At 46.7% G+C, this 22,024-nt stretch overlaps 1 protein-coding gene across 2 annotated transcripts in view; it reads left to right on the top strand.

Moving 5' to 3' along the window:
• The window catches only part of FHOD3 (formin homology 2 domain containing 3), a 518,587-nt gene that overhangs the window by 212,804 nt on the left and 283,759 nt on the right, over window positions 1-22,024 (top strand). For both annotated transcript variants that reach the window (XM_061130778.1, XM_061130777.1), the window contains exon 4: window positions 20,721-20,788. In XM_061130778.1, the coding sequence (XP_060986761.1) occupies window positions 20,721-20,788 (68 nt within the window). The remainder of the gene's footprint in view (window positions 1-20,720; window positions 20,789-22,024) is intronic.

The following is a 22,024-nucleotide window of genomic DNA, read 5'->3' as shown; positions in this document are numbered from 1 at the left end:
CAGGATCAGTGCTTTAGAAACACAAACCATTGTTGAATACCTACCCGGTGTAGAATGCATGACTCAAAATGTCAGTCATGATGGAATCTTCCGTGAGCCAACTAGGCGCGCTCATGCACTCTGAACGCCAGAAGGAGAGGCGGGGCCTTGTTCCCACTGCGGCCCCCGAGGCTCACTGTCCTGACTCTAGAGCCACCCAGGTGACCTGCTTTGGTTGGGGGTGGGGGTGGTTTGGAAGAATCTGGGATTTTACTGGGTGGTGTGTTCTCTGGTTAGGAGGCCAGTCACTGAAAATGACCCAGGGTTTTTAGTATGTCCCGAATCCAGGACAAGCCAATAAGGCAGTATGGCGGCTGGAGGGGCAAGAGCAGTCTGAGGAGGGGGGCACTTCCGGCCATGAGGAGGGGGCACTTCCGGCCATGACCTGGCTCATCTTGCTGCTCCACTCAGCACAACCATCCAGTGTTGCTGAGCCAACTGGGTGAGGAGAGCGGTAGTCACCTCACACCTGCCCTCTTCTCTCCCGGGCTGGTCAGCCTGGTCTGTTTTGCTCTAGTTTAATCCGTTTATTGAATGTGAGAATCACAGATGTGTCAGGAGAGTCCACGCCCCACTGGCCCCTTTTGTTTCATTACCAGTGAAAGGGCTTCCCAGGTGGCACTGGTGGTCAGGAACCCTCCTGCCAGTGCAGAAGATGTATGAGACCTGGGTTTGATCTCTGAGTCAGGAAGATCCCTGGAGAAGGACATGGCAACCCACTCCAGAGTTCTTGACTGGAGAATTTTCATGGACAGAGGAGCCTGGCGGGCTACAGTCCACGGGGTCACAAAAAGTTGGACACGACTGAAGTGACTAAGCACTGCACTGCACACCAGGTGAAAAAAGTCATAATCGTGCTAGTAAAATGCATCTCCAAGTATTTTCACAGGAGCAAGTGGGTTCTGTGTTACCCCTGTTTTTGATAAAGGGCTGGCTCAGAGGTGATCTGTGGGGAAGTGGTGGACTGCCTTTCTTAGTGACATCTTGATTACCGTACATTTCACTGTTGGGCAAGCACTGAATCGTCTGTGATGCTGGTTACTGGGCTCTGAGGAGCAGGTTTTGGAGCAGAGGCTCTTGTGGTAGCCCTCGGTGCAGCCTTCAGATTCTAACTTCCCATCCCTGGAGGAGGGGGCTCTCCTAGAAACCCAGGCATTGTCCTGGCCCAAGGTCAGTGCTTTTCCCAGCATGGTCCTGGACCCTCTGAGTCCGGTGGAACTTCGCACCGCCCCAGATGGACCAACTCCAGGTCTCCGTTCTGCTAGCTCCCAGGTGATTTCTCTGCACATTCAAGCATGAGAAGATCAAGGGAACCAGGCATTAGCTGGTCTGTTTTAAAATAAATCACATCGTGACAATCCCACCTGTGGCTCCTTCTCCATCATGAAAGTTCCTCTCCTCCAGTCAACCACGCCTCTCATTGCTTCCCTTTTGTTGCTGATCCTCAAAACTTTTGTCTCTTCATGAGTCTCTTAAATTCAACACACGCTGCCTCCAAAAACGTGCAACCAGTTTCCAATGATTTGCTTTGCTCTCGAACTGGGTGTGACTGTACCCGCCTGCCCCTCCCATGCCATGTGTGGGCCTGGCTAGAGGGGGAAGCTTAGCTCTTTAACTTCTGACTTGACTCAATGTAGCTGCTAAAAATCCTTCCCCGTCTTAGGGCCAACTTGGTTTCTACATCCTGTAAATACAGGTATGAACGGGTGGAATGAGGCTAAAATTGTCTCAGGTCCCAGTGAGAATCCAAAAAAACAAGGCTTATAATTTTTAGCTTGGGAGAAAAATGAAACAAAACCCCCGCTTCCTTGAAGGGCAAAGCAAGGGTTTGGGCACTCGGTTTTGTTCTAATGGCACCTTCGTCCGCAGTCAGTGTTTGAGGGAGCCTCTGAGTGTGCTATAATGACGGGTGTTCAGTCTCTTTCCTGAGGACGGAACTCCAGCCCCCCAGGGGGTGTGGTGAAGGCTGGGGCCCTGCTGTCCGACCACAGAGATTACTGAGGACAGTTTCCATGCCTGTGGCTCCGATCTGTGTGGAGGCGGGGCAGAGCCCAAGGGAGACTGTCCGGGGGGCAGCGAAGACAGCCACCCCTGCCGGCCTCCCAGTCCTGGTTCTGTGGGCACAGCCTTTTAGCTGGAGTGGCTGCCTAGAGAGTGGTTCACATGGAGGGCGTGGCAGAGCCAGCCCTGTACCCCGTTATCCTGCACTCCTGTTTTTACTCCTGGAAATACCTTCAGAGCTTGGAAAGGGGTGGGAGTCACTGTCTGAGTCTGAGGGGAGTGTGTGTGGAGCCTGTGCATTAGCGAAGGTGGGTGGTACATCACCTGTACAAAGGTGCTTTAAGCCCCACTCCCTTCCCCACTGTTGTCACCTGTAGTCAGAAGCTGAACGCTTGCCCTGCTGAAATAACCAATCTGCAGTAGGTCTGCCCGGATTCATGGTGACTTGACAACTGTATTGTGATGTTGGAAGGGCACGCCCTTGCTGGCGTTTCCTTCTCAGTGTCCTGTAGTGGTGACTTAAAAAAATTTAATTTTATTTATTATTACTTTTGTTGGGTGCATGGGGTCTTTGTTGTGGCACATGGGCTTGGTAATTGTAACCCGAGGGCTTAGTTGCCCAGCGGCATGTGGGCTCTTAGTTCCCTGACCATAGATTGAACCTGTGTCCCTACCTTGCAAGGCAGATTCTTAACCACTGGATCCCCACCAGTGACTCTCTTTCTAAAGCCTCCCTTGGCCCAGAGCCTGGTGCCGCTGGATGATGGAGGTAGTGAGGGTGAGCTCGCACCCAGGAAGCCCAGCGTGGCCCGCAGTTTCCTCTTCAGCTGCTCCTCGCCCTCCCTCCTTGAAAATCCAGTGCTTTCCCTTGAAGGAAACCAGGTGAATCAGGTGGCCCCCCACGTGGAACTGTTTCTCTGGAGGCTGAGGCCCTGGAGGAGCAGGGAGGTCAGAGACAGCCGGATCTGGGGAGCGGGCCTTCTGGGCTGGGGCTGGGAGCGGGGCAGGCGAGGCTGGAGCCCTTTAACTGGCTGACACGTGGCACCACCGTGGCAGGTCACCAAGTAGACTGAGTGAGCCTGAAGTGGCCCCAGCCTGGTACATACTGTAGGGACATAGTGTTGGCTGGGTGAATGCTATTCACCTGAGTAAGCAACTCATTTTCCCAGAGTTTACCTGCCCTCCTCTCTGTCCGGTGTCACCATACAGCTCCTTATTCTGTGGGAGGACTTTAAACTCGATCAGTAGCTGAAGGTATCTAACTGTGAGTCTCTGTCTCCCTTTAGATTCGAAGCTCCTCATGGTAGCACTGTACTGTGCTCATCTTTTTTTTTTCCTTTTAAAAGGAAGATTTTATTATTTATTTATCTGGCCACACCACACGGCATGTGGGATCTTAGTTCCCTGACTGTGGATTGAACTCATGCCCTCTGGAATGGAAGTGTGGAATATTAACCACTGGACCCCCAGGGTTGTCCCATATGTCCATCTGTGAGGCCAGGATGCAGTGCTTCTCCCCTAAAGTGCCTGCTTGTAAGTGATTGTTCAGAGTCACAAGCCCCCTTCCCCGTGAGGTGTCACTGTCAGTTCAGTCGCTCAGTCATGTCCGACTCTCTGCGACCCCATGGACTGCAGCACGCCAGGCTTCTCTGTCCATCACTAACTCCCGGAGCTTACTCAAACTCAAGTCCATTGAGTCAGTGATGCCATCCAACCATCTCATCCTCTGTCGTCCCCTTCTTCTCTGCCCTCAATCTTTCCCAGCATCAGAGTCGTTTCCAAGGAGTCAGTTATTTGCATCAGGTGGCCAAAATGTAGGAGTATCAGCATCAGTCCTTCCAATGAATATTCAGGACTAATTTCCTTCAGGATTGACTGGTTGGATCTCCTTGCCGTTCAAGGGACTCTCAAGAGTCTTCTCCAACATCACAGTTCAAAAGCATCAACTCTTCGGTGCTCAGCTTTCTTTACAGTCCAACTCTCACATCCGTACATGACTGCTGGAAAAACCATAACTTTGATTGCAGGTGTCATTGTACAGCTCCCTATGCCATGGGAGGACTTACAACCAGGCCAGCAGCTGATTTCATTAGGACATGTGTACTGATTAAGTATCAAGTCTAGAAATACCGATTCCACTGAGAGGTCCAACCGTAGTTGTTCTGGTCCTCCTCTCTGATGGAGGCTGCCAGAAGCTGAATCCACATTGTTTCCTGTGTTCTCCAGGATGCTGGGCTTAGCTCGCTTTTACCGTGAAGCGGACAAGAGCAGTCACTCTCGGCTTGTTTCATCTTTTCACTGCACGACTGCTTGCTCAGCCCTCCTCAGCACAGGACTTGGAAATAAACCCAGAGGGAGAGTCAGGAGGTCAGGGAGGATAAGGAGGCAGCTTGTCCTTTTGATATGTAGAAACGTTTGGTTCAGATATGTTGATATGTAGAAACATTTGGTTCAGGAGTTTGCTCCACATGACAAAACCGGTATTTAAGGTTTGCTGCGCTTAATTGTAAAAATAACAACATGATTTTCCTTTTACTGTGGTCCCTCCTCTCTCTTGGTTAGTGAATAAACTCTGAGAACAGTTGTTTTAAAAACCATTTTCTCTGCTGCAGTTTTGTTGCATGCTATGGTACTCACTGTAGACTAACAGCCGTTTTCATCTTGAAGAATACTTGCAGAGCCTGGCCCCATGGGGTGGGTCAGGTGAATGCCTGAGTTTTGCCGTCTTGGTTCCATGACATGATTGATGCCAGGTTGTTCCCTTTTGACCCCAACTAATGATCCTTATCTTCTCCCCAAGGGTTAGACAGTCACTTCTTTTTCTCCAAGTGTTTAGGGCAGAGATGGGGAACATATTCCCTGTCAAGAGCCATTGACCCCAGGAAGGAAGAGAACATTTCTTCACAGGAGTGATAGTGCCTTGGAGAGGCACCCCCGGGGCCCAGCTGGGCCTGTCTGAGCTCAGGCGACCTTCTTAGCAAGAAGGAGCTGACAGATGACAGGAGCTGCCTTGCTAGCTTGGGGTCAAAGGCCTGACTATTCACTCTGGAGGGTCTTGGGTGTGTTCTAGAAACATATTGAAGCCTTTGGGGCTGGCAAGAGAAGGAAAAGTCATCTTTATTGGGCAGTAAAATGTGCCAGGTGCTTTGCCAATATTATCGCATTCTTTATCACGTTGCTTTAGAATGTTGGAATGTATGTTTTTTAATCCTGTTTTGCTGATAAGAAAACCAAGGCACAGAGAGGAATTTCTTCCAAAATGCTAACATCAATTTAGGAGCGGCAAGATCCAGGGCCATAATGGAATGGTGCGGATGCCACGTACAGACCAGAGCAGTACATGGTGCGGGGCGAGGGTCCTGCCAGCTGGTCGTGCAGGGGAGGACAGCAGAAGTGGACACAGCGTCCCCAACAGTGGGCACGAGAGAAGCTGGGGGACCACTGGAGGCAGGTTCTGTGAGCTGAGTCAGGGGATAACGGAGTGTTTCACCACGGCCAAGACTAGGACAGTCCTGGCTGTGGTCAGTGCCCAGGTAAGAGGCTGAGTAGTTTCACTGCGTGTTCTCAGGAGCTGTTTGGGGTTGGGGTGTGTGGCTTGGAGCCATTGTACTGAGACGATTCTTATCTCTTAAATTGCTCCCCCTGGAGAGTAAAGCCACGTTGGGCCTCATGCCCCATTGAGAGGGTTGGTCTCCCATGCACATGGCCACAGGCTCTGGATGCTTCCAGAAGCTCAGATAGAGAATGCACTGGTTTGATCAGGAAGCTTCTTTTCCATTTGTGCCCAGTCAGGGGCTGGTGAGAAGGGCTGAGCTGCGGGCAGTGACTGCCATCATGCTGTGGCCAGGTCAGGGGTGGGGACCCCCCCGGCAGTGCAGTTTCTGTGTTGTTGTGAAAACAGAACCAGAAAGAGAAATATATGTCATTTTTTTGGGGGGAAAAAAAGCATGCGTTTAAATGTTTCCACTTAATTCTGAAATTAAGAAAGGGAATGATAAAAGCTCATAAATTATTTTGAGTTCTGCAGAATCCTAATCTGGGGAGAAGAGAGGAAAGGAAGCAGGAGCTGTAAGGGGAGGAGGTGGGAAAGTCAGGAGGGCAGGGGCCAAGCCAGTGCAGGAGAGACAGGCGTGGAGATGGAGGGAGCGGAAGAGATCTGAAGGGAAGGGTGCCCATCACCTGTTTTTCACACCACTGGTTGCCACAGGGTGTTTTTGCTGCTTTTCAGATGCTAATGATCTGATTACCCCGGGTCAGCAGCCTTTTTTGCAGGTGGTGTCAAAGTGCGGACCCTCTGGGCCCCAGCCTGGGTCCTGAGGGCTGGACCAGTGACCACAGGGATGGATGGTGTCTGAGGGCCCTTCTCTCTCTCCACCATTCTTTGATCCCGGGGAAAAACGAAGGCGTGTTTTGAACAGAATTCCTATTCATTAAGTGGCTGGCACTAGCTGACCCCAGCCTTTTTGCCTCTGAGAAGGATCACTTTTGTTTAAGAAGAGATGTGAGCAGATTGGACAGAAATGCCCTTCGCTGGGGCCCAAAGCTAGCTGGTGCCCTCCGTTCAGAGGGAAAAATCAGTTCCTATGAAGGGATTCAGAACTCAGAGCTCTGCCTGGACCGCCTTCCTCAGTAAAGGTGAGGAGGGTGGTGGCAGGGTTCCCAAGGTCGCAGGCAGAAAGAACATGGACCTGGGTGGGGCTCGGCAGGGGGTGATGACAGATGAGCAACTGTAATTCCAAGTCTGGTGCAGTGTTTCGGTCGACAGCTCCTTGGAGGCTGCTCGCCTCTTGCAGGGGGGCCTCCCATGTTCCTTGCTAGCACCGTGCCTGTGTGCCCCCATCTGCTGTTGACACATTGTCTTTGTCACTGACTGCAACCTTCATGAAGCCAGGCTGTGTCTCATGCATCTCTCTTACTCCCCATCCTGGCATGGCACTTGGAGCCAGTGATCATTTGAAGGAAGGGAAGCCTGCTGAGCGCTGCAAGAAGCATCCTGGGATGCCCAGGGTCCTGAAAGTTCTCTGTGTCCTGCTCTTCAGAAGTCAGGGAAGGCTACAAATCTGGGCTAAAACCATATACACAAATATGCCTGGAACTTCTCTGTAGATGGTCTTTTAGGGACTCATGGTTAACAGATCCTGGTCTTAGGCAGTAGAGGGTCTGCATATGTCCATGAGCCATGTATCCCGAGCCTGGTCCCTTGCCAGACTGTCATGGATGCAAGTTGGTTCTCAAGCAGGGAGATCACATAAGTGCATGTGGAGAGAGACTAGTAATGCTTTGTGGAAAATATGCTGAGTCTCAGGCCTGCCCCCACATGTGTACAGAGGAGTTACACAAAGCAGTGCCCTTCATAAACCCCAGGCTTATGGCCCTTCACTTCCTGTGGTTCACCTTTGATATTTTCTGATAGACACCATTTTGGTGGGAGGGCAGTTCTAATGTTACAGAAAAGATTGAGCAAAAAGTCCAGAGTTCCCATATGCCCTTCCAACCTCCCCCAGTTCCCCCAGTTATCAATATCTTGCATGAATGTGGTACACTGTTATAATTGATGAACAAATATTGTTTTTCATCATTATACATTAAAATTTTATGCGTTATACATTTAAAAGTTTTATATTGGAATATAGTTGATTAACAGTGTTGTATGGCTTTCAGATGTGCAGAAATTGATGCATTTTTATTGACTCTAAAAATTGTAGTTTGTAGTTTATCAGGGTTCATTCTTTGTGCTGTCTGTTCTGTGGGTTTAGACAAATTTATAATGAGATGTCGCCATCATTACAGTACCATGTAAAATACTTTCACTGTCCTAAACATCCCCCATGCTCGACCTAGTCGTTCTTCTCTCTTTCCCTCCGAGTCCCTGGCAACCACTGATCTTTTTGCTGTTGCCATGGTTCTGCCTTTTCCAGACTGTCAGATTGTAGGAATCATACAGCGTGCAGCCTTTTCAGATTGGCTTCTTTCACTTAGTAACATGTGTTTAAGGTTCTGCCACGCCTTTTTGTGACTTGACAGCTCATTTCTTTTTACCACTGAACAGTACTCCATTATCTGATGTACTGCATTTTGTTATCCAGTCACCAATGAAAGGACATTGAGGTTGCTTCCAAGTTTTGACAATTATGATCGTAGATATGCTTTTCGTGTCTTAGGAAGTGTGGCCACAGGGGTGTGGCAGACTGGGTCTGTATCTTTGGGGACTGGGCTCATTCACAGAAGGTGAGACTAGCATCTCCTTAGGTTCTAACCTGTAAAGCTGTAACCAGGCCAGGTGTTGGGGGCATTAGGAGTCTGGATGGTTAGGGTTCCTCCTGGGTTTTGTTCTAGCCCCCTTAGTCAGTTTGGTCAATTAATTAATCAATTATTTATTGAGGTGTTAGGTCCTGGGGATATACAAGTAAGTTATTCATGGACCCTGATATCAGAATGCCCACAGTTTAGTGTGGGGACAGAATTGCCAAAGAATCCCTACTGTTGGGAATATTTAAACAAACACTGACTGAATAATTAAGGACAATGGCTGATTCACAGAGTTAAAAGGCACCGCCATCATCAGAACTCATTCCTGCTCGAGTGATAAGTGTGACGATAGGGATGAATACTGTTGGGGGATGGGGAGGTGAGGGAGGTGTCTGCAGGAGGAGGTGACCTGATACACAGGGAGGTGAGAGGTGGAAGAAACCAGGAAACCCTATTCCAGGCTGGAGCGTGAGGCTTCTTCTGATCCTCAATGAACCCCAAATACTCATGGATGTCTCAGGGGGTCCTGTTCAAGGCAGGGGCACTGCTCGCTGGCAGTGAATGTCCAGGCTCCTCCAGGGTCCTGGCTTCTCCACCAGCTCCGTTGGCCAGGCTGGAAATCAGCACGTCCCCGTGCTTTGTCTCTCAAGTCAACCCCTCCTTGTCATCCTGAGGTCATATCTTGGTTGCATGGTTCCAGCGTTCTCTTATCTGGTTTTCCTCCTCCTGCCCCGTTCAAATTATCTGCCCTCATTGGCCAGACTGACAGTGAACTGGAAAAAAAAACCCTGTCTCACTGGCTTCCTTCTCGCCTGAGAGACAAGAAGCTGAAACTCCAGGGCACAGCAGCTGGGCCCCCACCCGGCTCCGGCGTGGACACTCTGGGTGTCGTCAGCCTGATGCTGTCCCTGCACGACCAGCCCACGCGCTGGCCCCACTGAAGTGCAGTCCACTTTGAACTCACTTCCGTCCTCAGCCATCCAGGCTGCATGCTGCTCTTCGCCTCCTCACGCTCCCCCTTTGCTCAGCCCTTCTCACACTGGTTGGTTTTCACTCGAGCCTCTGAAGTCTGTTCCACATCACCACGGCTGAATCTCCATCTGCAGCCCCAGCTTCACAGGGTTTTCCACTCCTTTCTCCGTGGCCCCTTCGTATTGCCGTGTCCTTCTCACATGGCAGGGGCTTGGTCTGGGACAAGCCTGTCCCCCCCAGTCGGCCATCAGCTCTCATGAGACTGTATTTATTTTCCTCTGTCACCCAAGTGCTCAGCATACTCCCTGCTTAGTGAATAATAAAAGACTGTTAAAAAGATGATGTTATAAATACATAAAGGAAGATTGCACTCTAAGTGATCTAAGGATTAAAGAGGTCATCTTAAGCAGTCTTGCCTCGTTGGGTCTTGGGACCTTCTCATCATTCACGTTTAGCCTCTTCCACCCTCAGGCTGAGGGGGCTGCCCCTTGGCCAGCTGGGGAGCCCCCTCATTCATCCCACTCACCATCATCACCACGGGCACTTGTCTCGGTTGATGCCCAGAACAGAAACCCTTGCTTTTATATGTGTGTGTTTTCTCCTGAATTTACTTGGTGACAGGAGTGTCATGGTGAGGGTGTGAGTGAGTTTTAGTGGCCCAGTTGTTTATTGTATAAACAGAACGTAAGGCCATCTCCATTTCTACTAGGCATCTTCTGTTACTCTTCCGCACTTCTGAGAGCCTGTTATCCCAGCGCTGGGGACAGCCTTGATGTCACTTCTCTGGCTTTGGTTCCTTCACCTGTGAAATGAGGATGTTGGATTAGATCAAGAATTCTTACCTCTGGACCATAGGATCCCCTGACGGCCTGTAGGAAGCTTCTGTGTACCCACACTCTCCGAAACTGTATTAACATTTTGTGTGTCTGAACATCTTTTTATAACTTGTGTATGACTTTCAAATGAGTCTGAGACTCCCAATCACTGGAAAAAATGGTTTCCAAAATCTGACCCAGCAATTTTTTTTTTTTAACTGAAAAATAGTTTCTACGGTGTCACTTTTTTTTCCCCTTTAAAATATCGTCATGGTAACCGAGTATCAGTTTCAGGCTGAGAGGGGTTATTCTTCCCAGTCACTGGTGTATCATGTGGCACTTTTGGATTCAGGGGAAGAATTTCCAGGGTAGAATTTCTTTGACTCACTCGGTGTTGACAGTAACTTGGTCTGTGGGCTTCCCCAGCTGGGGAAGAGAAGCATAGCCTGGGCTTGGCCACTGACCTTCAGATTGTCTTTTGTCACATTTTGCCAGTTCTGAGTGGGGAGTCTGATGTCATAGCTACATCCAGGCAAAGCAGAGGCTCATTTCTCATTGCCACATCTGAAAATTCATGACGGTCGCGGTTCTCTGTAGCTGGTGCAAACAGAATTTTAAATATAGACGTGGCATTTTGCCAATGAATAAATCTCCTGTCTGCATGTGATGTCTTTCATAGCAGCCCAAGGATAGAAAGAGGGTTACTGTCTTTCCATATAGAGGAAGGACCCCTAGGTCTTGATCCCAGTTCCCCATGGAGTGCTTGGTGACTGAGTTTGCCTCTTGATGAGATAAGAGTGTGCTATAATTGTTAAAGTCAGTGAGTTTTATGGGCCTGAAAACACGATATCCTGGATGTATCTCTCACTCGCCTACTTCCCCAGACTTACCCACAGATGCCTGGGGTTCTTCCCCTCCATATTCTTTCATCAACATAACCAGTTTTTTATCTGGCTTCACTGGTGGCTCAGATGGTAAAGAATCTCCTGCAATGCAGGAGACGAGGGTTCGATCCCTAGGTCAGGAAGATGCCCTGGAGAAGGGAATGGCTACCCACTCCAGTATTCTTGCCTGGAGAATTCTATGGACAGGGGAGCCTGGCAGGCTACAGTCCATGGGGTCGCAAAGATACGGACACCACTGAACGACTAACACTTGGCTTCACCAGTTTGTTATACTGGTTCCTTGTCATGTTTTGGTCTTTGCCCCCATGCTGAGGTTTTCTTCATGGTGCTCCTGCCTGAGCAGGCAGCATAGGACCTCTGTGGCCGTGCTTTTCAGCACTGAGATTTTTGAGCCACACAGGTTTCTTTCCAAAGACAGAAGGTCTCTGATGGCCTTTGATTAATTTGCCCTCAACTCATTATTGTAAGCTAGTTTAGCGTATAATACAGTAATTACATCTCTTAAAGGAACATATTTCACTTTAAACAGAATCGTGGAGAGGAAAGACGGGAGGGCTTATAAGACTTTAACAAATGATGTTCTGATTACACCTCCTTTCCCTACCACCTACCGTAGGCTCCCAATTGCCCTTTACTGAAAGGTGAATGCCTGCCCCCCAGGCAGATTCTGCCTGGAATGGTGGAGGGGGAAGAATAAATGTACCTGGGCTGTGCTTCACCTGAAAAATAATGAAAGGATGTATAATTGCCCCCTCCTACAGCTTCTCCCCAGTTGCTGGGCCCAAAGCCCTCCTCCCTCCAGGGGACGTTCTGAGCCTGAACTGCAGGCCACCCCTTTCTGTGCTGGCGGGAGGGGCCTTTGCACACTTCTTACCTGGCAGTGTCAGAGTTTCGGAAGAGTGGACAACCTTGGGGAATACAGGCTGATCCCAGCCCTACATTTTTTTATTTTATTTTATTTATTTATTTATTTATTTATTTATTAGTTGGAGGCTAATTACTTCACAACATTTCAGTGGGTTTTGTCATACATTGATATGAATCAGCCATAGATTTACATGTATTCCCCATCCCAATCCCCCCTCCCACCTCCCTCTCCACCCAATTCCTCTGGGTCTTCCCAGTGCACCAGGTCGGAGCACTTGTCTCATGCATCCCACCTGGGCTGGTGATCTGTTTCACCATAGATAATATACATGCTGTTCTTTTGAAACATCCCACCCTCACCTTCTCCCACAGAGTTCAAAAGTCTGTTCTGTACTTCTGTGTCTCTTTTTCTGTTTTGCATATAGGGTTATCGTTACCATCTTTCTAAATTCCATATATATGTGTTAGTATGCTGTAATGTTCTTTATCTTTCTGCCAGCCCTACATTTTACACATGAGGGTTCTACTTTGGGTCTGACTGTTGTGTGATCTTGAGGTTTGTTAGGAAGTGTCCCACATTTTACTACTTAGACCCCAGTCTCCCCCCTCCCACCCCCCCAGGCACCTTTTCCCCTGATGCTCTGACTAAGGACTCTCAAATTGACTTTCAGTGGTAAGAAACATGTTTTTCCTTACAGCTCCCACCACCCGGTGGGAGGGGAGTTACACCACTCTCGCCGGCCTCTGTTCACAACCCAGGTGGACAAGGAGGAGAAAGGAGCACCTCTGAGCTCCTGGGAGACGGGTGAAGGTCACATACAGGTCGAGGCTGTGAGGCTCCCCTCTTTTGCTGGATTCATCTGGGCTCCGCCATCCCTCCCTGTGCTCAGCATTTGGGATCTTTTTTTCTTTTGCATCACCTGATATGCAGGCAGTGTGCACACGTGGAATTCCCTCCCTTGGGACTTGGGATCCATGAGGACTACACAGTGTATCAAGTATAGGTGGAGGGTCAGAGGACCTCTAAGCTCTGCTCCATCATCCACAAACTGAAGCCAAGGGTTCATCTGCACCTGTGTACACAAACCCAGAGACATGCATGTGAGACCTACATAGAGCAGAGCCTGCCGTCGTTGATGGCAGACCGAGGACACACCAAGGTTATCAGTCATCCTCACTGAGGAAGCTTTGGCTTCACCATGTAACCTGAGACTGAGCGTCACACCTGAATACATAGGCTAGAAGTAGGACTTCTTGATGTTCAGTAGGCCCGCATCTAGGAAGCACATCAAGCATACCCTTGGGAAGCTGGCAGGCCATCCTCTGTTCCTGGGCGAGCCCTTCACCCTCTAGTCTTGGCTGAAGAGGAGGCCAGCACAGCCATGGTGAGTCTGACTTTGTGTATGATGAGGCCTGGGTGCAACATAAAAGGAACACCCGGTTCCTTGAACTCAGAGTGTCCCCCAGCATTTAAAGCTCCAAACCACACCACCCGTGGCCTGGGTGGCCCAGCAGCACGGAAGCCAGGACCTGGACTGGGGAGAAGGACTGCTTCTCCTTTGGCCTGTGTGGGCCTCTTGAGCCCATCAAAGGGCATCAGCAGTCTTTGGTTTGGGTGCGATGTCTGATGTGGGAAAACGTCTGCTGGCTCCTCTTCTACCAGGAGGAATTGTACCTTTTCATAAAACGACAAATTGTCATTTATGAACATCCTTGGTCCCTGATCCTTCCTCACCTCTAGGTAAACAGTGGTGTCTCCTAAAGTATATGTTCATCAACAGAACAATCAGGTAGGGCAGAGGGGCTGTTTGGTACCATGCGTTTTTTAAGATAGATGGCAATTTTGAGTTTCAGTTAAGTACTGTTTATTTTATACCACAAAGTTGGTGTTCTTTCTAGAGAGGTAATATCAATTGCCTTTTCAAAAAAAAATATCAGTACTCTAGAGTAATATTTCTTTGAATGAGTATTTGGTTATTTAAATTTCTACCACAAGGATGGTGATTCCAGTGTTGTTCTCATATGATTTGGGGGCCAACTCATGACATTTATTAAAATGTCTACTACATAGAACAAGGAAAGGTTTGCAGTACTTTGGGAGAGGGTGTCTTTGGTCATAAAAATGAAATTTTGCTCCCTATCATTTTTATTAAAGATTTAAAAAATTGAAAGAAAAAGCTACAATTTAACAGACACCGGGTGGAAGGATTTCTGAGGTACACCTCACCTAGGACTTTATAGCTAGAGTTAAAAAACAAAGTATTTCAAAGGATATTTCAGCCGAAATATATAATATAAATAAAGTTAGTTGCTCTTTTGAGCTTTGATTTTAAAAACTAAAACATTAAAATTTACAACTTGCTCTCAGAAGTCTGTGTGATAATTTTCTCACATTAAAGACAGAATTATTATTTGGAAACCATGCTATTTTTTTTCAGCTTTGTTTGAAATGTTTGTGCCTAGTCATGTCTGACTCTTTGTGATCCCAGGGACTGTAGCCCTCCAGCCTCCTCTGTCCATGGACTTTTCCAGGCAAGACTACTGGAGCAGGTTGTCATTTCCTACTCCAAGGGATTTTCCCAACTCGGGGATCGAACCTGCATCTCCTGTCAGCAGGCAGATTCTTTACCAGTGAGCCATCTAGGAAGCCCTCTTGTTTGGAATAGATAACTATTTAAATAAAGTGTATAACTAATTTTTAAAAAGTTAGAGACAATTGGAATGAAAATTGTTTACTCCTTGAATAGAAATTACTGTTTGTTTTAATTAAGACAACTGGCCAAAACAAAAAAGGACAGGGAGAGATTTTTGGCACCACTCAAGGATTTCTTTGGCATTTGTTCAAGGATGTTTCTCATCAAAGGGTGAGGCCTCCCTGAGGTCTTCTGTCCTGGTGTCACAGAGAAGTTATTTGTGATGTCCTGGAGGTTAAAAACACAGAGAATGCATACCAATTAAAAGACAGATTGGATAAAAACAAGTTTCAACTGTATCTACAAGGAATTCTACATAGACAGGTTAGAAAGAAAAGGATGGGGAAAAGATAGACCATGCAAACACTAACCAAACACTCATCATTTAAGTATCAGAAAAATAGACTTTAAAAAGGAATATTTCCGGGGAGGAAGAGAAACATTACATGGTGCGTGCATATGTGTGTGCTCAGTAGCTCAGTCATGTCTGACTCTTTGTGACCCTGTGGACTGTAGCCCACCAAGCTCCTCTGTCCATGGGACTTCCTAGACAAGAATGCTTGAGTAGGTTCCCATTTCCTCCTCCAGGGGATCTTCCTGACCCAGGGATCAAACGTGTGTCTCTTGCATCTCCTGCATTGGCAGGTATATACTTTACCACTGTGCCACCTGGGTGACCAATTACATGGTGATAGATGGTCTATTAACCTAAAATCCATAGCCTTTCTAATTGTGAGTATACTCAACAGTTGAACTTCAAAGGACCTAAAGCAGAGGCTCATAAAACTGAAAGAAGAAATAGACAAATCTAGTATAATAGAGATTTCAATACTCCTCTCACAGTAAAATATAGAACAGATAAACAGAAAATTGATTAAGAGAAGACCTGAGCAGTACTATCATTCAACTTGACCTAGTGATTATTTATGGAATGATTCCACCAATAGCAGCAGAATACACATTCTTTTCATGTGTCCATGAGACAGTCATCAGGATAAACCATATTCTGGGTCAGAAAATAAACCTTAATAAATTATAGATATTTGATATCATAACAAAGTATATGTTTTTACCATATAGAAATTGAAATTGGTAACAGATATCTGGAAAATCCCCAAATGGTTTGAAGCTAAGCAGTAGCATAGCTCCTAAATAAACCAGAGATTAACATCAACAACAAAAACTCCACAGGTTTAAGTTGTTCCCTTTTGAAATGAATGAAATGTTCACAACCATTCAATTTTGAATGGAGAGAAAAGAAAAACAATATATATAAATTTTCAGAATGCTGCTGAAGTAGTGCATAGACAGAAATTTATAGCATTAAATACTTACATTCAGTAAGAAGAAAGTCCTCAAATCATTTAAGTTTTCACCATAAAAATATAGAGCAAAAGAGCAAATTAAGCCAAAAGTAATAAATAAAATAGAAATCAGAAAAACAATGGAAAATGGAATGAAAAAAATGGAATGAAATTAAAAGCTGATTCTTTGAAAAGATCGATAAAATCTATACTCTTATAGCCTGATTGACCAAGCATGAAAGAAAAGGGACAGATCACCCATATCGGGGATAAAAGAGAGGCTGCAATAGTCAGTAAATGGATAAGGGAGTATCATGATGAACAGCTTTATGTTGTTGAATGATATTGAATAATCCATAGTTTAAAACCTTTTATTAAAGGGAACTCCAGGTGCAGGTAGCTTCATTGGAGAATTCTGCCAAACATTTAAAGAATGAATAATACCAAGTCTACACAAATTTATTCTTGAAGATGAGAGAACACTCCCAATTCATGAGGTTGGCATCATCTCAATGTCAACAACATCACAAGAAATGAAAACTGTAGATTAATGTTTCCCGTGAATATGAATGTAAAAATCCTCAACAAAACATTGTAATTCTCAACTGAATTTTTTTTCTATTAAGACTTACTCCCTATTTGAACCCTCCTACTCTGTTGGTAGGAATGTAAATTGGTGCAGCCACAATGGAGAACAACATGGAGTTTCCTCAAAAAACTAAAAATAGTTGCCAGATCCAACAATCCTACTCCTGGGCATTATCTGGACAAAACTACAATTCAAAAAGATACACACACCCTTCCTGTTTATAGCAAGAACATTTATAGTCGCCAAGACATGGAAACAACCATTGACAGATGAATAGATAAAGATGTGGTACATATATTCAGTGAACTATTACTCAGCCATAAAGAAACAATGAAATAATGCCATTTGCAGTAACACGGATGGACTAGAGATTATCATACTAAGCAAAATAAGAAAGAGAAAAACAAATACTATATGATATCACTTATATGTGGAGTCTAAAATATGATAGGAACTTATCTATGAAACAGATTGACAGACACAGAGAACAGACTTGTGTTGCCAAGGGAGAGGGATGGTGTGGGAGGTTTGGATTGGGAGTTAGGGACTAGCAGATGCAAAGTGTTACATATAGAATGGATAAACAACAAGATCCTGTTGTATAGCACAGGGAACTATATTTAATATCCTGTAATAAAACATAATGGAAAAGAATATGGAAAAAAAAAAAACAGAATCACTTTTCTATACACCAGAATGTAACATAACATTGTAAATCAACTATAGTTCAAAAAACTACTTAATCTTCATTTTAAAAACTGCTTATTTTGATTATAGTTGCTGCTGCTGCTGCTGCTAAGTCGCTTCAGTCGTGTCCGACTCTTAGCGATCCCATGGACTGCAGCCCACCAGGCTCCTCCATCCATGGGATTTTCCAGGAGTACTGGAGTGGGGTGCCATTGCCTTCTCCGTTGATTATGTACCGAGTGCTAAAACCTTAGCAGCCAGAACACAGCAAACCATAATCTTCATTTACATGAATTGGAAGCCATGACAGATCACTGGTAAAGAAAGGAGACTCTAACTGGAATATTGTGAATCTATGAAAGATATGTTTCTGCCCATCGTTTGGCGTTACATAAGCAAGAAAGTCTAATGCAAGCCTTATTATGTTGTAAAGAGGTACAACAAAGAGGTACAATTGAATTGAATCTCTCCTCTACTGATGCCCTTCCTGGACAAGAGAAATCTGCCCTTGTTCTTCCCAGTATATTAGCCCCATGCTTGCATTTGAGAACTTTATTCTTATTAGAAGTGGTATTGGCTAAAAACAAAGTCTGTCCCTCTAAGATTTCAGGTTCTGGTATGTTAGCTGTAGAAAGTGGAGGAAGAGTGATCTCCCAGGGACCTGGCTTCTACTACAAGGCGGACGCAGTTCACGCTATTTATTCAGTTCGGTTCAGTTCAGTTGCTCACTTGTGTACGATTCTTTGCGACCCCATGAACTGTAGCATGCCAGGCTTCCCGGTCCATCACCAACTCCTGGAGCTTACTCAAACTCATCTCCATCGAGTTGGTGATGCTATCCAACCATTTCATCCTCTGTCATCCCCTTCTCCTCCTGCCTTCAATCTTCCCCAGCTTCAGGGTCTTTTCCAATGAGTCTGTTCTTCACATCAGGTGGCCAAAGTATTGGAGTCAGTGGCAGGCCGCCACTGACCCTGAGGAGACACTCAAACAGAGTTCTGGCTCAGTCTCTCTGGGGTCTCTGGGTCCTGGTGCACACGAGGTTTGTTTGAGCACTCTGAGCGTCTCTGGCGGTTATGGGCTTTGATTCTAAACGTGGTTGCCCCTCCTACTGTCTTGTGGGGCTTCTCCTTTGCCCTTGGGCATGGGGTATCTTTTTTTGGTGGGATCCAACATCCTCCTGTTGACGGTTTGTTCAGCAGCGAGTTGTAATTTTGGAGTTTCTGCAGAAGATGAGCACATATCCTTCTACTCTGCCATCTCTATTTATTCCCATGTCTTTTGAGGCCACACATATATTAATACTTTAGAGGTCAACTGTGAGTCATTGGGCCTCATTTTTTAGGGTCTGTGATGAATTAGATGTTTAGTTTGGGGATGGTTGATTCCTTTGGAGTCTTCCCTGCTCCTTGTGTTCAGGAAGACAAGGAGTGATTCTCTCTCAATTGAAACACTGCGTAATTATCAAGTGACTGGGGATTGCATATTGTATTTACAGGTGGGGAGCTGCATGATGGGCAAACACTAGGAGGCCCTGGGGTCAGACCCCACAGAATCCTGCCTCTGCCCCTTAAGCTGTGTGTGTAGGTTGTGAGTCTGGAGGAGACTGGCCTGCACCAGGAGCTGAGAGAACAGGGTGTCTGCTGCTTGACGAGTTGGTGTGTGTGTGTGTGGGGGGGGCAGGCCTGTGTGACCAAGGGATTGGCAGCCCATGGAAAGGATTTGGGGTTTGTTACTCAGTGCCGTGGGCAGCCACTGAAGGGTTTGAGTGGGGGCAGGGATGTTTTCAGGTGATTATTTTCACCCTGTCCTTCTGGCCTTGGTCTGGAGGATGTGTGAGAAGAGGGGAAGTGGACAGGGTGTCCATAGGAAGGCCTTCGAGGAAGCTATTGCCATTCGGAGGCTGAGCCAGGCCCATGCTCCATCATTTTAAGTTTCTCTCAGATGGGAACCTTCCATCACCTCAGATGGGGCACTTCTAGAGCCACAGTACAAAGGGGCATGTCCTCCTCACAACCAGACTTCTGCTAAGTCATCTAGATCTGTGCATTTCATCCCCTTCCACTCACACGAAAGGAGAACATGGCTCTGCCCATCACCTCCCCATAGGCTGGCTTTGAAGCCCAAGGTTGCCAACCATGCAGGTGACATTACTTTGAAATCTATAATTCTAAGTATTTTAAGTAATTCTGCTCCATCATATCAGTGATGGATTTAACACACAAAACCATCTTCCTCTAGATCTACTATTATCTGTTCCCCCTTTTTGGATAATGAATCCAAGGTTTAGAAAGGTAACATACTTCACCCAAATCACACACCAGGTTGAAATGCAGGCCTTTGGATTGCTTAGTCTTTGCTCTGAGTTCATTTTTCACTACTGTATCCTCAGTCCCTAGAACAGCGCCTGGCAGGTGCTCAGTAAATGTGTGCTGGATACTTTATATTGGGGCGCTCTGACACACAGTGTTAGGAACCCAACCCCAGGCACCTGAGCTACCTGGGAAGCCGAGCGGAATCCACACTCCTGGGAGTCTGCATGCACCAGAAGAAGTGGACGCTCCCTGCATTCTCCATGCCTTCAGCATATTCTGGCACTGCCCCTCTGACCAGTGAGGACTTGGGGCATACCCATCTGCCACTTCTGCTCACATTGACCTCTGGAGGATGGATCCTGGGTCAGGCTCCCCTCCTCGTGCATTAGGCCTGGTACCTATTACATATGACTGGTTATAGAATTCAACCTGAGTATCGAGCACCAGAATATTGACAGGGGCTCCTGCGTCTGCCTTGCTCCAGGCCAGGACCTATCTTTGAACCCATCTCACATGAGGGAGAGTCCAGGTACAGGCAGAGCTAAGACTAGGTCCCTCCTGGAAGGGCCGGCACCAGGTGGGGGCCAGTCAGTCCTTAGAGACACCGTGCTGCTCTTGGTTCTCTTGAGGTGAGCCTCAGATCCCAGGGAAAAGGAAGCAGTTTGAAGCCTCCTGAGCCCAACTGTGGAGAGCATGGTGATGCAAGCCTGTGAGACGAGGAAGCAGGAAACAGGAGGATGAGTTCCGTTTTGGCTGTGTTAATTTTCCTGATAGAGTTGGCTATCAAGTATCAAGTCTGTGGTGGTGGTTTAATTGCTAATTTGCGTCTGACTCTTGGGACCCCGTGGACTGTAGCCCACCAGGCTCCTCTGTCTGTGGGATTTTTTCAGGCAAAAATACTGGAGTGGCTTGCCATTGCTTTCTCCAGGGTATCTTCCTGACCCAGGGATCAAAACTGGGTCTCCTGCATTGGCAGGCAGATTCTTTACCAACTGAATCACTATGTCTGTAAACAGCTGGAAATGGAGCTCTGAAGAGAGGGAGGTGAGGGCTGAGGGTGCAGATCAGGGCACTTCCCCACACTCACAATCCCCTCTTCCTGCCTCCTGTAATGGCTGGACTGTTCTTTGCACCATTAGAGGTGAGGCTGCATCCTGAATGAAATGAATATTTGTTTTACTCACCTTTCCAGCGGAAGTTCTGTAATTACTCACACCCTGTCTCTGTTTTTACCATCTGTTGAGTCAGTTTAATGAATTTTATATGGTGTGTTCTTTATTTCAGAAAAACTATACAACTCCACTGGACGAGATTTAAGAAGGGCCCTCTTCTCCCTGAAGCAGATATTTCAGGTAAAAAAAAAAAGAGTACTGTCAGGTTCTGTTTTTGCATTGCTGTGGGATTGGATGCAGACAAGTTTATGCCTTTTACTGATTACAAAAAGAGAAACGCTTTAGAGTACAAAGTAAATTTCGGTCAAAATATCAGTTAAGAGTATTTTGACCATATCAAATATTTCAAACAATAGGAAGTAAAGAAAACATCATCAGAATCACAATATCTTTCCATGTTTACTTCAGATTTAAAAAAAATACCTACTAAGATGTAATTGAAGTCTTCTGATCTGCTGCATACTGGCCACCCTCTTGGGGTCTCTTCTCTACTGAATGTCAGATATAGTGTTTACCATGCAAATGCACATTTCTATACTAATGGTGAATATTCACCCACAACATGTGACATTCTTTTGTGTCAATTGTATGTGCGTGCTATCATGCAGCATGTATCCTGATGCAGTTTACTTAGTGAGAACGAGATCAGTGTGGGCATGACCCAGGTAGCTGTGAGTGTCCACTGTGTGAAGGAAGCACAGTTTGTCTTGTTCATCCTCTGTTGGTGGACATTTGGGTTCCCCTCCAGGGTTCTGCTGTTATAAACCATGCTGCTAGGGACACGCCCCCTCGTGTGCATGTGTAGGCATCTCTGTTAGGTTCCATCTTATCCTTTGCCCCAAACTTTCCCTCTGCTTCTCCCCTGGGCAAGTCACGAGCTTAGTGAAGAGGGTTGGGACTGGGGTGCAGGCAAACTCCAAGCTGTCACCCACAGGAGACTTTAGGGGAGAGAGACAGAGAGCCAGGGTATGAGAGTGAGGCCACTGTGCCAGGGCAGGGTCAGGAAAGGCAGGATGAACTTCGTGGAGAAGATGGCGTTTGCATTGAGCTCGTGTCTGCATAGGTTCAGCGTTCTTGCTCTCATATTAGACTCTAGGGTGTAGTCAGTCCATTTCTCTTTAGTTCCCATCTCCTTCATATCCTTAAAGAAATTTCTGTCAGTGATAGCTCCAGCCTGAGTGACTGTCTTCTTCATGGATGTTTCCTGTCTCAGGGGGATTGGCAGAAAGGCAGGCCAACAGGCCATCCCGCCTTCATGTTCTTGTCCCATTTTAAAACCTGTTCAACCGTGCACGCCCTTATCTTTTTCCCAGAGTAGAACCCTTCTCAGTGACAGTGTTTTTGGAGACAAGTCCTCATGTCTCATCTTCCCACACTACAGGTGTGACCCTGAGTCACCGTTGTCCCTTTAGATCG

The sequence above is a fragment of the Dama dama genome, chromosome 27, assembly GCF_033118175.1.
Source record: "Dama dama isolate Ldn47 chromosome 27, ASM3311817v1, whole genome shotgun sequence".
In the NCBI taxonomy this organism is placed as follows: Eukaryota; Metazoa; Chordata; class Mammalia; order Artiodactyla; family Cervidae; genus Dama; species Dama dama.
Note: the sequence above shows the minus strand (reverse complement) of the source record. Positions and strands in the feature narration are given on the sequence as shown.